The 16,189-nt window shown below is 56.2% G+C and overlaps 1 protein-coding gene across 1 annotated transcript; it reads right to left on the reverse strand.

Moving 5' to 3' along the window:
• Positions 1 to 645: 645 nt before the first annotated feature.
• ORAI2 (ORAI calcium release-activated calcium modulator 2) lies at positions 646 to 10,786 on the reverse strand. Its single transcript, XM_054394380.1, has 2 exons — positions 10,559 to 10,786; positions 646 to 1,194 (listed from the first exon to the last, which is right to left on the reverse strand). The coding sequence occupies exons 1-2, from the start codon at positions 10,784 to 10,786 to the stop codon at positions 646 to 648; spliced, it is 777 nt and encodes a 258-aa protein (XP_054250355.1).
• Between the last annotated feature and the right edge of the window lie 5,403 nt (positions 10,787 to 16,189).

Genomic DNA, 16,189 nt, shown 5'->3' on the forward strand with positions numbered 1-16,189 from the left:
GCCTCCTCCTGCAAGCCTCAAATTCTACCTCCTGAGCTGTGTAAAAAGAATAGGGAGGACCAAGCATGAACAGAAGAGGAAAAAGCTAAGGCTGAGTTCTTTCTGGTTCTGTGTTTATGGAACACTTGGCTCTGGAAGGAGGGTGATCAACGCTCAGCAGTCTCTCCTGTGCTTTCCTGGACATCCTCAGGGTCAGCTGGAGACAGCCACATTAACCAGTTCAGCTCCAGAGACGAGCTGCCAGTTCACTTCTGCTGCTGGCAAGCCAGGGAGTGCTGTCAGGGCAGGCAGGTCCTGCACACGGCTTGGCAGGCAGGTCCTGCACACAGCTTGGCAGGCAGCTCTGAGGATGCACTTTGACTTTTGGCACTGTGGACAAAAATCCACATTATTATTTTTTTGGGGCGGGCACCTGAAGGCAAATTTTTTTTGCCCTTAAAACCCCATGGCCAGTGCCACCTTAAAGCTGGCAAGGTGTGTAGGACCCCCTGGAACCAGCAGCGAGTTTAGGGCAGGCGAGGAGTGGTGAGGTGGTGAAGCCTGGAGCCCATCCACCACCGACAAGCAGGAGAGGGTTTGGGTTGGGGATTTTTTTGTTGTTGTTGTTGTTGTTGGGTTTGGTTTGGTTTTGGCTGGGCCCCTGGCTCACACCACCTGCATGCCCCTGTCGTGGCCATCCAGCTGCACTTTGAGTTTGTGGAGCTCCTCGATCTCACGGTTGTGCCGCTCCGTCTTGTGCCGCACCAGGGAGCGGTAGAAGTGGATGGTGAAGACAACGAAGATCAGCCCCACCGGCACCATGATGATGGTGGAGACCAGGGCCGACTGCCAGCCCGCGTGCCCCACCGCCTTCTCCCCCCCGCCGCCGCTCTCGCCCTTCGGGATGGAGCCCACCGGCAGGAATTTGATCCAGCAGAGCAGCACCACCTCGGCCAGGAAGAGGAGGATGCCCAGGACGGTGGAGAAGCCCCAGGCCAGCTCGATGTAGGGGTGCATGCGCTCGTGGGGGGACTCGCTGATGGAGTTCAGGTTGTGGATGTTGCTGACGGCCTCCACGTTGGGCAGGATGCAGGTGCTGATGAGGAGGGCGAAGAGGTGGACGGCCACCAGCACTGTGGTGCAGGCGCTGAAGGCGATCAGCAGCATCTGGGGGTACTTGTACTGCACCTCCAGCTGCACCTCCACCATGGCGACCTGGGAAGGGGAAGAGGGGAGGGAGCGGGGAAGGAAAAGAATGATGGGATCAGTCCTAATATCCAGCCTAGACCTCCCCTGGCACAACTTGAGACTGTATCATAGAATCACAGAATCAGTCAGGGTTGGAAGGGACCACAAGGCTCAGCCAGTGCCAACCCCCCTGCCATGGGCAGGGACACCTCACACTAGATCAGGCTGGCCAGAGCCTCATCCAGCCTGGCTGCAAACACCTCCAGGGATGGGGCCTCAACCACCTCCCTGCACAACCCATTCCAGGCTCTCACCACTCTCATGGGGAAGAACTTCTTCCTCACATCCAGTCTGAATCTCCCCACTTCCAGCTTGGTTCCATTCCCCCCAGTCCTGTCACTACCTGATAGCCTCAAAAGTCCCTCCCCAGCTTTCTTGTAGGCCCAAAAGGAACAAAAAGCTTGTCAGCAGCAGCTGCTGCTCTTCCTCTTTTCAAGGCTTTCATCCAGGAAAGCATCTTGCTCCAGGAAGAGCACCTAAGGTCAAGTACACACTCAGGAGTGCTTTGCAGAGAGGCAGCCTGGATGGATCACTTTGGCTCCCCAGGAGGAGGGACAAGCTGCTGGCTGAGGGAAACAGATTCCTGTGCTGTGCTTTCACAGTATCACAGTACATCAGAGGTTGGAAGGGACCTCCAGAGATCATCCAGTCCAATCCCCCTGCCAGAGCAGGATCACTTATGGTAGTCCACACAGGAATGCACTCAGGTGGGTTTGGAAAGTCTCCAGAGAAGGAGACTCCACAACCCCCCTGGGCAGCTGCTTCAGGGCTCTGTCACCCTCACTGTAAAGAAGTTTCTCCTCATGTTGAGCTGAAACCTTCTGTGTTCAAGCTTGAACCTGTTGTTTCTTGTCTTATTACTGTGCACCACCCAAAAGAGAATTCCTGACTTCACAGTTCCCTGCTTGCAGCCCTGTGCCATAGGAGCTGCATGGAGCTCAGAAGGAACTCCTCAGCCAGCCAGAGGAGCTGGGAGGCAGCTGCCAGGCTGCCACCCGCCTGCCCCTCAGGCGTCCTCCTGCCAAGGGCAAGCAAAGGGAAGCAAGGGCTGGAGGCTCAGCTGGCCAGGGGCCAGCAAAGGCTTCCCCACCCGCCATGGGAAGCACAGGAGCTACCTTAAGTTAAGCCAAAATAGCTCCTTTCTGTTCTCAGAGGATTGTAGGTTTGTTGTGATTACAAATATGCCCAGAGAGGAGTTATTTATAGCCTCAGATTTCTCCCCTGGAGAGCTCAGAACTCCCTGATCTGCTCAGCACCACTGGACGTGGACTGGCTCATGGGGCTGACCTCTCCAGGAATCATAGAATGGGTTGGGTTGGAAAGGACCTCCAGAAGTCACCCAGTCCAACCCCCTGCACTAAGCAGGGACACTAGATCAGGTTGCTCAGAGCCTTGTCCAGCCTCACCTTCAATATCTCCAGGGATGGAGCCTCAACCACCTCCCTGGGCAGCCTGTTGCAGAGTTCCAGCAGCCTCCTGGTGCAGAACTTGTTCCTCACATCCAATCTCAATCTGCTCTGCTCTCATTTCAAACCATTGTCCCTGGTCCTGTCCCTGCAGGCCTTTGGGAACAGTCCCTCTGCAGCCTTCCTGTAGCCCCTTCAGGTACTAGAAGGCTGCTCTCAGGTCCCCTGGAGCCTTCTCTTCTCCAGGCTGAACACCCCCAGCTCCCTCAGCCTGTCCTCCTAGCAGAGGTGCTCCAGCCTATGATTGTTTTTGTGTCCCTCCTCCAGACCTGCTCCATCAGTTCCATGTTCTTCCTGTGCTGAGGGCTCCAGATCTGGGCACAGCTCTGCAGGTGAGGTCTCAGCAGAGCAGAGCCATCTGCTCCTTTTTCTGGAAGCCAGGAGGTTGCACGTGAAGAGGAGGAGAAAGTTGTTTGTTGTGAGGGTGCTGGAGGCCTGGAGCAGGCTGGCCAGAGAGGTTGTGGAGTGTCCTTGTGTGGAGAGCTTCCAACCCCCCCTGGGCATTGTGCTCCTGGCCAAGCTGCTGTGGGTGCCCTGCTGGAGCAGGGCTTGGACTGGATGAGCTCCAGAGGTCCCTTCCAGCCCCTCCATGCTGGGACTGTTGTACAGAGGAGAAAACAAGTGGGCAGGACTGGGCCTGAACCACCTACTGCAAGGTCCAAGTAATTAAAGCAGATGACATCACCTCAAAGATGTTCCCCTTGCTGGAGGGGATCAGCCCTCTTCTGTGCTGCACTGCTCTGTGCCATGGCTTGGTGGAGCACCCTGGGTGTCCCTCAGAGGTGTGTGGTTCATTGCTGGGTGCTGCAATCCCCCTGGACACAGCATTCAGCAGGCTGAAGAGGAGCTGCAGCTGGGTGTCCCATTCCCAGCTTTGCAAGCAAGCTGCAGGCCTGGCTGGTGCCACCACAACCACCTCTGCTTGCTGCCCTTTGCAGGAGCAGAACTTAGCAGTTAATTGGATGTTAACCTGCTCCCCAGGGCTGGCTTCAGCTGTGCAAGGTGATGATTTTTTAACACTGAGCTGCTGGCTCCCCAAAAGACATTGCAGGGATAAACAGCAATGAGCCAGGTAGGGCAGGAAGGCAGAAAAGCAGCTCATTGACCCCAGGAGGAGCTGGAAAGGGGAAAACTGGGATGGCCTTGCTGTGCAAAAGAACCCCAGCATGGAGGGGATGGAAGGGACCTCTGGAGCTCATCCAGGCCAAGCCCTGCTCAAGCAGGGCACCCACAGCAGCTTGCCCAGGAGCACAATGCCCAGGGGGGGTTGGAAGCTCTCCACACAAGGACACTCCACAACGTCTCTGGCCAGCCTGCTCCAGGCCTCCAGCACCCTCACACCAAACAACTTTCTCCTCCTCTTCACATGCAACCTCCTGGCTTCCACTTTGTGCCCCTTGCTGCCCCTTGGCCTGGCCCTGGGCACCACTGAGCAGAGTCTGGCCCCAGCCTCTTGCCCCCCACAGCTCCTTTAGCTCTTGCTGAGCATTGCTCAGCTCCCCTCTGGGGCTGCTCTTCTGCAGGCTCTCAGCCCCAGGGCTCTCAGCCTTTGCTCCTCACAGAGCTGCTCCAGGCCCCTCAGCAGCTTTGCAGCCTCCCCTGCACTCTCTCCAGCACTTCTCTGTCTCTCTTCAACTGGGGAGCCCAGAACTGGACCCAAGACTGCAGATGTGGCCTCCCTAAGGCAGGGCAGAGGGGGAGGAGAACCTCCCTTGCCCTGCTGCCCACACTCTTCTTCATGCACCCCAGGACCCCACTGGACTCCAGGCTCTCAGCCTTTGCTCCTCACAGAGCTGCTCCAGGCCCCTCAGCTCTGCCCCAGACAGGCTCCTGCCATTCTCTGACTGGGACAAGAGAAATGAGGCTGAGCTGCCATAACCTATTTAGAAGTCATTAAAGATGCTGCTCAGGGTGTAGAGCTATTAATTTGTCAGTGTGATGCAATTCTCCTCTCCCCAGAAGCCAAGGTGTCAAGGGCTTGACTTTGGAAGGTGCTGAGCACTGTGCTGAGCCATGGGGCACTGCAGTGTGGGCTTAGCTTTAAGAATCATAGAACTGTTATGGTTGGAAAAGACCTTTAAGGTCCCTGAGTCCAGCCATGGTCTGGAGAAAAGGAGGCTTGAGGGGAGAGGTTCTTGCTCTCTACAAAAAGTAGAGCAGAGGAGGTTTAGGTTGGACATCAGAGGAAGTTCTGCACCATGAGGGTGGTGAGACACTGGCACAGGTTGCCCAGGGAGGTGGTAGAGGTCCCATCTCTGGAGACTTCCAAGGTCAGACTCCATGCGGCCCTGAGCAGCCTGCTCTAGTTGGAGGTGTCCCTGCTGCCTGCAGGGGGGTTGGATGAGATGACCTTGGAGGGTCCCTTCCAACCCTGAAAGGAGGTTGGAGCCCAGAGAGGGTTGGTTTCTTCTCCCTAGTAACAAGTGACAGGAGGAGATGGCCTCAGGTTGCACCAGGAGAGGTTTAGGTTGGAGATCAGGAGAAAATTCTCAACTGAAAGAGTTCTCAGAGACTGCAACAGGGAGGTGGCTGAATGCCCATCCCTGGAGGTGTTTGAAGAGGCAGAGATCACAGGATCACAGTACCACAGGACATTAGAGGTTGGAGGGGACCTCCAGAGATCATCAGGTCCAACCCCCCTGCCAGAGCAGCATCACCCAGGGTGGTCTGCACAGGAATGCACCCAGGTGGGTTTGGAAAGTCTCCAGAGGAGGAGACTCCACAACCCCCCTGGGCAGCCTGTGGTGCTGAGGGCCACCAGAGCTGGATAATGGTTGGGCTGGATGACCTGAAAGAGCTTTCCCAACCCCAATGATCCTGGGCTTCCCTGCTGAAGCTTCAAAATGCCCCTGCTGAGCCCCAGGCTCCCAGGCTGGCTCAGGCCCAGGGCACTCAGAGCAGTTCAGAGCTGCACTGCACTCCAGCTCTGTGCAGGATGAGGTTCTGCCACACCAGGACAGCCCAGCCTGACCACACTGCAGATGATGCTCAGCCTGAGCAATTTCCACCAGGCCAAAGGATGACAAATGGCTCAGTGTGGACCATGCTTCATGCACACAGATGGTTTGGCAGCTGCTCAGAACAACCACTCCAGCAGATCTGTCAGGGCTCTTAAATACATATCCTGTAGTATCTGGATGAGTGCTGAGGAGCCTCATTAGCACTGAGAGCTCTTATTTCCATCTGGAACAATCAGTCAGGAAGTTTCCTGAGCTCCCTCTGAATCTCCTTCACCTGCAGTCTCCCTCAGCCCACCTCCAAACAGACCTGGCCCTGGAGGGAACCCACATCCTCCTGATCTCTGGAATACCAGAGGTGGCAGTGGGCAAGGAGGAAGGGTCAACAGTGTTCTGCAGCCTGTCCAGAAGGAGCTGGAGCAAAGCCACTGCCTGTTGCTGGAATATCCATCAGCTCCTCACCGTTCCCAGCCAATATGGAACAGGCAGGAATCAACCACACTGACAAGGAAGTAAATGAAGTGACAGCCAAGCCCTGGGTGACATTTGTTTGCATAGCTAAAGGCACACAGGGCTTCAGGGAAAGCATTTAACTCCAAATGGCTCCTCTGCCTTCATCCACAGCCAAGGGGATGCTCTCATGAGAGAAGCAATGGTCACTTCCAGACCAGAGGGCCACCAGGTCCTGGCCTGCAGCCAAGCTCTGCTCTGCTCAGACCCCACCTGCAGCACTGCAGCCAGTTCTGGGGCCCTGAGCACATGAAGGACCTGGAGCTGCTGGAGAAGGTCCAGAGGAGGCCATGGAGATGATCAGAGGGGTGGAGAACCTCCCCTGTGGGGACAGGCTGGGAGAGCTGGGGCTGTTCAGCCTGGAGAAGAGAAGGCTCCAGGGAGACCTTAGAGCAACCTTCCAGTACCTGAAGGGGACCTACAGGAAGGTTAGAGAGGAACTTCTGACAAGGGCTGGGAGTGCCAGGATGAGGGACAATGGCTTTGAGCTGGGAGAGGGGAGATTGAGACTGGAGATGAGGAAGAAATTCTTGAGAGTGAGGGTGGGGAGAGACTGGCACAGGTTGCCCAGGGAGGTTGTGGATGTCCCCTCCCTGGAGGTGTTCAAGGCCAGGCTGGATGAGGCCTTGAACAAGCTGGGCTGGTGGGAGGTGTCCCTGCCCATGGCAGGGGGTTGGAACTGGATGAGCTTTAAGGTCCCTTCCAAACCAACCCATTCTGTGATTCCATGGATCTATGGAATCTCTGTGCACCAAGCACCTGCCTGGCAAATCCCCAGTGGAGAAATAATCCAACAGGGAGAGCTCTGCTTTCACTGCTCCACTATGAGCAGTTGGGCTGAAGCTGGCTAAGAGAGAATTTCCTTGCTGCAGAAATTCTTATGCCCCCCAGTTCCTGACTTCAGGAGCACTCAAGATGCTGACCTGGTGGTTATCATTCCCAGGGCTTACAGCTCTGTGTCTCTTTGACTCCATTTTAAGCAGTTTTAAGGAGAAGTCAAAGGGTTGATTCTGAGTGCTGGCCAAGGACTGCCAGCCATGTCCTGTGGCAGGGGCTGACAACCACAGAGTCACAGCCACTAGGGTTGGAAGGGACCTCTCAAGATTTCTTGATCCACAGAATGGTTTAGGTTGGAAGGGACCTTCAAGCTCATCCAGTCCCAACCCCCTGCCATGGGCAGGGACACCTCCCACCAGCACAGCTTGCTCAAGGCCTCATCCAGCCTGGCCTGGAACACCTCCAGGGAAGAGGCATCCACAGCCTCCCTGAGCAACCTGTGCCAGTCTCTCCCCACCCTCACTGTAAGAATTTCTTCCTCATCTCCAGTCTCAGTCTCCTCTCTCCCAGCTCAAGGCCATTGTCCCTCATCCTGGCACTCCCAGCCTTTGTCCAAAGTCCCTCCCCAGCTCTCCTGGAGCTCCTTCAGGTACTGGAAGGCTGCTCCAAGGTCTCCCTGGAGCCTTCTCTTCTCCAGGCTGAACAGCCCCAACTCTCTCAGCCTGTCCCCACAGGGGAGGTTCTGCAGCCCTCTGATCATCTTTGTGGCCTTCTCTGGACCTGCTCCAGCAGCTCCATTGAGTCCAACCCCCTGCCAGAGCAGGATCCCCTAAAGCAATCACACAGGAACACGTCTGGGCAGGCCTTGGAAGTCTCCAGAGACACAGACTCCACCACCTCTCTGGGCAGCCTGTGCCAGTGCTCTGCCCCACAGCATGGGTGGGCTCCAAGGCCCCCACCCCGAGTCCCAGTGGTGGTGGCACAGCACACCCCAAGCATGGGGAGCTCCTTGTGTAACCAGGCTGAGAGATCTGAACCCTGAGAGATGGTTTCACAACAATCCAACCTTCATTTATTGATCACCTTAATGAGAGCAGGCACAAAGGACTTGACAGAGCTCCAGGAACCCAGAGGCACAAAGGGCAAGCACAGGAGTGGCCTTAAGACGTGAAAGGAGCCTGCAGGAGAGCACTTGGCTGTCTCAAACCAAGGAGGGACCTTCTGCCACTCCAGCACAGGAGCTTGGTCACTGACCTACATCCATGGTGGAAAACATTTACCAGCTGAGGGACCCTTCTCTCCTCACAGCCTGCTCCCCCTGAGCTCCCTGCTTGCATCCTGCCCCTCTGCTCTGCTCTGGTGAGACCTCACCTGCAGAGCTGTGTCCAGCTCTGGAGTCCTCAACACAGGAAGGACTTGGACCTGATGGAACAGGTCCAGAGGAGGCCACAAAGATGATCAAGGGGCTGGAGAACCTCTGCTATGAAGACAGGCTGAAAGGGTGGAGGTTGTTCAGCCTGGAGAAGGCTCCTGGGAGACATCAGAGCAGCTTTCCAGTGTTTGAAGGGGGCTCCAGGAGAGCTGGGGAGGGACTTTCTCCAAGGGCTGGGAGTGACAGGATGAGAGGCAATGGTTTGAACCTGGAGCAGGGCAGATTTAGGTTGGACATCAGGAGGAAGCTCTGCACAGTGAGGGTGGTGAGACACTGGAACAGGCTGCCCAGGGAGGTGGCAGAGGCCCCATCCCTGAAGACATTCAAGGTCAAACTTGATGTGGCCCTGAGCAATCTGCTCTGGTTGGAGGAGTCCCTGCTGCCTGCAGGGGGTTGGACAAGATGACCTTGGAGGGTCCCTTCCAACCCAGTGTATTCTGGGATTCTATTCTATGATTTCTCAACTTCCCTGTGGCCAACTTTGTCACCCCAGACTGTTGCAGATGATTCACCTGCTGGGGGGCTGGGGGAGGAAAAAGCAGAGGAAGAAGCTCAAATAAACCAAGGGAAGCTCCCTGGGAAGTTCCTGAGCTTTGTCTTCCCCCAGCTTCTGAACTGCAGGATGCAACATCCTCACATCCCTCCCCCATGGCTGCCCTCTCTGCATGCAGCTGGCAGACCTCAGGAGCAGCCAGCCCTGCCCATTTCCTGAGCACCACCCCCACCCCCAGCCCCCTCTCCAAACAGGTTTCAAGTCTCACTCCCTGAGACTTGAAGATGAAGAGGCTGCCACAGACACAGCCCAGGAGTCCAAGTGCTGCCTCTTCTTTATCTGGCCTGGTTCTGACCTACACAAACAGCTTCCAGATGCCACCTGAGTGCTGCACAAGAGCAAAGTCCCAGGGATTACTCCCCACAGGCAGCACTGACAAAAATACACCAGGGCTGGCTGTCCTCAGGCCACAGAGTCCTCTGGCAGCAGGGCTGAGGCTGCAGGGCCTCTTCTCACCCCTCAGCCTAGAACACGATCTCCCAGCTGACACTTTGCAGCCTGTGACCCAGCCTCCACCTCATTTCAGACACCATGAGCTGCAGCAGCAGCCACAGGCATCAAGATAAAGCTTCCAGAACACAGCAACCACCAGGACCCCAGCAGGGGGAGGAGAGCTCCACACCCAAGCACAGCCTGATGTGAGCACCCAAGAGGCTCAGGGCAGAAGGAGAGCCCAGGTGCCAGGGTGCTGGAGGAGCACCTGCAGGCTGGGGAGCAGTGCTTGGCTGACTTGGCAGTGTGGGGTTGGCTGCCAGGCTGCTCATGGATCTGAGCTGCCTCCAGAGAGCCAGCCTCCAAAGTTTCCAGCAGCAGCCAAGCAGAAGCCCCCAGGCAGATGCCTTCTGCTATGCCAGAAGCCAGCAGTGTGTCCTGCTGCTTCACGGGAGGGAACTACATGGCAGGAGACATGAGGAAGAGGCTGGGGAGGCACTGCAGTGGGGGGCCCAGAGAAGGTGTGGATGCCTCAACCCTGGAAGTGATCAGCTTGGATGAGGCCTTGAGCAACCTGGTCTAGGAGGTGTCCCCCTAGACTGGTTGGAACAAGGTGAACTTTGAGGGCCTTCCCAACTCAAACCATACGGTGCTTCTATGGAAACACTAAGAGATGATTGGGGAGGTGGCTTGGGGAGGTGGGTGGGAGAGGTGGATTAGGGAGATGGGTTAGGGAGATGCTTTATGGAGATGGTTTGGGAGAGGGGTTAGGGAGATGGTTTATGGAGATGGTTTGGGAGAGGGGTTAGGGAGATGGTTTGGGAGAGGGGTTAGGGAGATGGGTTAGGGAGATGCTTTATGGAGATGGTTTGGGAGAGGGGTTAGGGAGATGGGTTAGGGAGATGGGTTAGGGAGATGGGTTAGGGAGATGCTTTATGGAGATGGTTTGGGAGAGGGGTTAGGGAGATGCTTTATGGAGATGGTTTGGGAGAGGGGTTAGGGAGATGGGTTAGGGAGATGGTTTGGGAGATGGGTTAGGGAGATGCTTTATGGAGATGGTTTGGGAGAGGGGTTAGGGAGATGGGTTAGGGACATGCTTTATGGAGACGGTTTGGGAGAGGGGTTAGGGAGATGCTTTATGGAGATGGTTTGGGAGAAGCCAAATCTTCCTGCCCCAGAGAGCGTGGCTGCAAAGCACACATACCATTGCAAATCCAGAGAGCAGAGCAGAGGTTCTGCTGGAAGCTTTCAGTTTGGCTCGGCTCAGGTAGAGCTTCCTCCAGGAGAGGGCTTGCACAGAGTGGTGGTTGGAGGTGACCAGCTCCAGGTAGCTGCGCCGCACCCAGTCCCGATAGTCCATGCCCTTGGTGCCGGGTTCGGAGCAGCAGGCAGGGGGGGAAGGATCCACAGGAACGTTCAGCTCAGAACTCATGGTGGGACAGCTGCTGAGGGAACAAAATGGGCAGGGTCAGGAGCAGGCAGCAGCAGGACAGGCTGGCAGCTGGGACAGCAATGTGTCCTGGTGGCCCAAGAAGGCCAATGGGGTCCTGGGGGGCATTCAGAGTGTCCAGCAGATCCAGGGAGGTTCTCCTCCTCCTCCTCTACTCTGTCCTGGAATATTGCATCCAGTTCTGGGCTCCCCAGTTCAAGGGGGACAGGGATCTGCTGGAGAGTCCAAGGGAGGGCTCCAAGGATGCTGAAGGGCCTGGAGCACTGCCTGGGGAGGAGAGGCTGAGAGCCCTGGGGCTGTGCAGGCTGGAGAGGAGAAGGCTGAGAGGGATCTGATCAATGTCTATCAATAGCTGAGGGCTGGGGGTCAGGAAGGAAGGGACAGGGACAGGCTCTGCTCACTGTGCCCTGGGATAGGACAAGGAGCAATGGATAGAAACTCCAGGACAGGAGGTTCCACCTCAACATCAGGAGAAACTTCTTCCCTGTGAGGCTCACAGAGCACTGGAACAGGCTGCCCAGAGAGGTTGTGGAGTCTCTTTCTCTGGAGATTTTCCAGCCCCATCTGGATGTGTTCCTGTGTGACCTGTGCTGGTTTCTGTGGTCCTGCTCTGGCAGGGGGGTTGGACTGGAAGATCTCCAGAGGTCCTTTCCAACCCCCAACATCCTGGGATCCTGTGAACTGCTTCAACTGCAGTTCACATTGGCCAGCAAGGTAGTAATGCCACCACCACACTTGCAGGGCACAGGGCAGAGAAAGGACCATCCCTAAGTGCTCAAAAGGATCATGAGGAGTAGGAATGATGACAGAATACAGCCAGGAACTGCTCCAGCAGGAGTTCAGGAAGGCTGAGCAGCATCCAGCTGGTGCTCTCAGAGCTGACATCTCAACCTTCTCCACTCCTCCCTGCTAAGAGCAGGTTTGCTTTCCATAAAGACACCTTGCAGACAGGGCCCCAGCTTAGAATTCGGGCTGAAGCTGGTATTAGTTTCACAGTGCCTCATGGATCAGCATCTTAGAGCAGCAGTAACAGCAGCTTGCATGTTCAGGGAGTCACTTGTTGCTCCTTGGGAACCAGTTTGTTTCCAGTTGAACCACTGCTCGTCACAGCTGGGCTTGGACAGGCACAGCTCTTGCCAGCACCTCCCCAACAGTGCCAGACCTGCATGCCCTGCAGGGTCAAAGGGACTTCCCAGGCTTCTGCAGTAGGAAGTGGAATTTCCTGAGCTGCTCACACTCCACATCTCAGCCACACCTGAGCAGGAAGCCTGCTCCCTTACTTCCACTGGGAGCTGGCAGCACAGGCAAAGGAAAAGACAATTCCAAAGGGAATGGAGAGCTGCTTTCCAGGCAGCTTCAGCACCTTCAGATTCAAGAGTGTGGAGAGTGTCCAGAAAGGGCAAGGAAGCTGGGGAAGGGTCTGGAGAACAGGGCTGGGGAGGAGCAGCTGAGGGAGCTGGGGGTGTTCAGTCTGGAGATGAAGAGGCTGAGAGGAGACCTCATTGCTCTCTACAGCTCCCTGAGAGGAGCCTGGAGCCAGGTGGGAGTTGGACTCTTCTCCCTAGGACCAGGTGCTAGAAGGAGAGGAAATGTCCTGAAATTGTACCAGGGGAGGGTTAGGTTGGAGATGAGGAAAAGAGTGGTCAGGGATTGGCACAGGCTGCCCAGGGAGGTGGTGGAGTCCATCCCTGGAGGTGTTCAAGAAAGGTGTGGGCATGGCACTTGGGACATGGTTTAGTGGCCATGGGGGTGCTGGGTTGATGTTGGACTGGATGAGCTTGGAGGGGTTTTCCAACCCAACAGTTCTGTGATTCTGGAAGCACTCAGCCTGGGCTGGTGAGGAGCAGCTGAGGGACCTGGGCTTGTTCAGCCTGGAGGAGGCTGAGAGGAGACCTCATTGCTCTCCACAGCTCCCTGAAAGGAGGCTGGAGCCAGGCGGGGGGAAAAGTGATGGGACAAGAGGAAATGGCCTCAAGTTGCCCCAGGGGAGGTTTAGGTTTGACATGAGGGAAAATTTCTCTCCCCAAAGGGTTGTTAAGCCTCAGAACAGGCTGCCCAGGGCAGTGGTGGAGTCCCCATCTCTGGAGGGGTTTCAATGCTGTTGAGATGTGGTGCTGAGGGCCATGGTTTGGTGGTGTCCTAGCAGTGCTGGGGTGGAATCAGTGATCTGAAAGCTCTTTTTGAACCAAAACCATTCTATCATCCTAAGAAGTCCCACTGAAAGATGGAAGCAAGCAGCCAGACTACTTCAGGTGCTGAATGCCAGCTGAATGCTTGCAGCAGGTCCCCTCCCCACGGCACCATGCAGCCAGGCTGCTGCCACAGGCCCTGGTCAGCTCCACAGACACAGGGGCAGAATTCACCATGCCTTTGGGGCAGAGATTTCCCTCCTCTGACAAACACCTGAGCCTGGCTATTCAGCTCAGCCCTTGTGAGAAGGGAATCCACGAGTTCCCTGCTGAATCCTCCCACTCAGCTCTGCCGCCGACCACCACCACGCTGGCAGGTGGCCACAGCCCAGCTGCACCCCCCCTGCCCAGACCCTTCCTGGCTAGCAGCACTCCCCAGCTCCTCCTCCTGGCAGATGCATGCCCAGAATCACACCTGGTGTGCTGCTAATGAGTCCCAGCACCACACCTCAAGGTCACAGGCACCTTGCTGTTCCTCGAGGAGCCCCAACCCTGCCCGCATGCAGCCAGCGCTCCGTGGCAGCAGCCCACAGGGTGCCAGCAGCCCACAGAGCTTTGTTTGCAGGAAGAGCTGAGCAAGTGGCAGAGATTAAAAAGGACACCACTGCCCACAGCTCTGTGTCCCTGACAAAGCTGCTCCAGACACCCTAACAGACTGCAGCAGCAGATCTAGCCTGGCAGCTCTGTTTGTGCCTCCTGAGCGCGGTGGGCTTCGCGTTCCACCCCCCTGAGACATGACAAGGATGGAGGCAGGAGCACCACGAGAAGAGAGACATGGACCTGCTGGAGTGAGTCCAGAGGAGGCCACAAAGATGATCAGAGGGCTGGAAGAGTTGGAGCTGTTCAGCCTGGAGAAGAGAAGCCTCCAGGGAGACCTCAGAGCTGCATTTCAGCATCTGAAGGGGACCTACAGGAAGGCTGGGGAGGGAGTTGAAGAAGAGCTTGGAGTGATAGGATGAGGGGAAATGGTTTCCTGTGGGACCTGCTCCAGGTGACCCTGCTCTGGCAGGGGGGGGGTTGGACTGGGTGATCTCTAGAGGTCCCTTCCAACCCCTAACACTCTGTGATTCTGTGAAACTGGAGCAAGGCACATTTAGGGCTGGACATCAGGAGGAAGTTCTGCACAGTGAGAGTGGTGAGACACTGGAACAGGTTGCCCAGAGAGGTGCTTGAGAGACATTCAAGATCAGACTTCCACCTAGGCAGCCTGCTCTAGGTGGGAGATGTCCCTGCTGACTGCAGGGGGCTGGACAAGATGACCTTGGAGGGTTCCTTCCAGCCCAATGCAATCTGTGAAGCTGTGAAGGGTGGCAGCAAGAACTCAAGGCAACTTCTTCTGGGCAGTTTCTGGCTTCTGTTACACCCCCTGGAGAGCACTGGGATGGCTCCAGACATGCTCAGGAGCTCCAAATGATTAAAAAGAAAACCAATCTCACCCTCTCCCCCCACAAAAAAAATCCTAAAAGAACTTTCACACGGAATAAAAAAAACAGAAGAGATTAACAGGGAGAACCCCCCACACCCACCCCTTGCTGAGCATTTCCAGAAAAGGCAAGAATCACCTATTTTAGAGAAAGAGGAGGAAAAAAAGAAGTCTCTCTGCAAGCCACCAGGGAGGACAGGAGAGCAGCAGAATTACAAAGTTGTTTCCTGTGACAACATCCTGTGTGGATGCTGCAATCTATAGCTCAGGGGTGGCTTCATCCTCAGCTGGGACAGGGGTGGCCTCCATCACCCCCCACAAATCACAAGAGGAAGCTTCAACCCCTGGGGAAGAAATTCCACTGCAAAGACAAATGAGCTCAGAGATTAGAGAGGAGAGCAAGAGGACCCAATCACATCTGCTTCTTGCCTTAGGAAAACAAACTAAAAATACCACGAGGCTGAATTTTCACTCGGGAGCAGCTCAAGAGATGTTCCCTGGTCAGTAAACAACTTCAGGAGAAGAGATCCCTCAGCACAAAGGGAGCCCAGAGAAGCAGGAACTGGTCAGGCAACGACTCACCTTGCTGGCTATGGACATGGAGGGCCTGGCTGGAGGGCTCCAAGGGCTGCAATGCAAGACCAGAGAAGCATTTCACATGCCTGTGCCTCCAGCAGGTTTTGCTCTGGGGACACTTTTCAGTCAGCTCTCTGCCCCAGGACAGAGCTCTTCTGCAGGTTTCATGTTCCTGCCCTGCAGTGCTCAAGGTTTAGGACATTGGCTCTTGCAGAGAGAAGTCCTCTGCAGGGTTCTACCACCCAGGGCTGTCATGTTTTGGGTGGAGAATTACGACTTCCCCAGGAGACCTCAGCCTAGCAGGCAGCTCCAGCCAAGTCCATCCCAGCCACGTCTTCACTCACACCCTTCACACCACTTGAGCCTGCTGCAGAAGTGAGCTCCCTGTGATCACTACCTCACAGAGAGGTTGTTCTGGGCTGCAGCACCTTCCCCCTGCCCCCTGCAGCTGCAAGCCCACGCTGGGGGATTTCTTCAGAGCAGGGAACAAGCAGACAGACCCAGATTTGTGGATCCCCCTCCTGCTGCCAGCCTGCCCTGAAGCATCACCCCCAGAAAGCTGTCACTGCTCCTCTGCCTGGCTGTGGGACCCCCTTGTGGACCCAGGCTCCTGCCCCACCCCCCAAGACTGGTCAGAGTGTTGCTACCAGCACCTTTCTCCCCAGCACCATTCAAGACCCTGCAGACCATGGCTAAGCCTAACTCCAGGCCCTGCTGCTCCCCCTTCTGCAGCAAGATCAGACCCTCTCTTCTATGGGGAACCCCTTCCCAGGGTCTCTTCTGGCTTGGGACCTCCCCCAGCCACCATCAGCACAGCCTGGGCAGGATGTGACCCCATGATGAGGATCTCCCCTCCAACAGCAGGGCTGTTGGATGAGATCCTCTTACAGCCAGGATCCTCCCCATAAAGGGTAGGGCCTCCAGCATCCCAAGGGTCCCCTGCATCTCTCTAGGCAGGATGGGACCCACTCCCTCCCCACAGCTGGGATCCCTCTTCCAATAGCACTGTGGGTCAGGGGCTTCCCTGCACTGGAGTCTCCTCTATGAGAAGATCCCTTAGTCAGGACAGGACTCCTGAGAGCTGCCCACCCTCTGCATCCCAGGGGAGCAACAAAACACTGCCAGGCAGGGTGGGACCCTTTCTCTGCTCACAGTAGACCCTTCCAACACATCCCTAGCACCTCGGGCTGGGGATTC

Source organism: Indicator indicator, chromosome 30, assembly GCF_027791375.1.
Source record: "Indicator indicator isolate 239-I01 chromosome 30, UM_Iind_1.1, whole genome shotgun sequence".
NCBI lineage: Eukaryota > Metazoa > Chordata > Aves > Piciformes > Indicatoridae > Indicator > Indicator indicator.

What these genes read in the sequence shown, in the direction of transcription:
- ORAI2 (XM_054394380.1), bottom strand. Translation starts at nt 10,786, where the DNA reads ATGAGTTCTGAGCTGAACGTTCCTGTGGATCCTTCCCCCCCTGCCTGC. An exon ending in TGCTCTCTGGATTTGCAATG is followed by an intron (nt 1,195 to 10,558) that starts GTATGTGTGCTT and finishes TCCCCTTCCCAG; the next exon opens with GTCGCCATGGTGGAGGTGCA.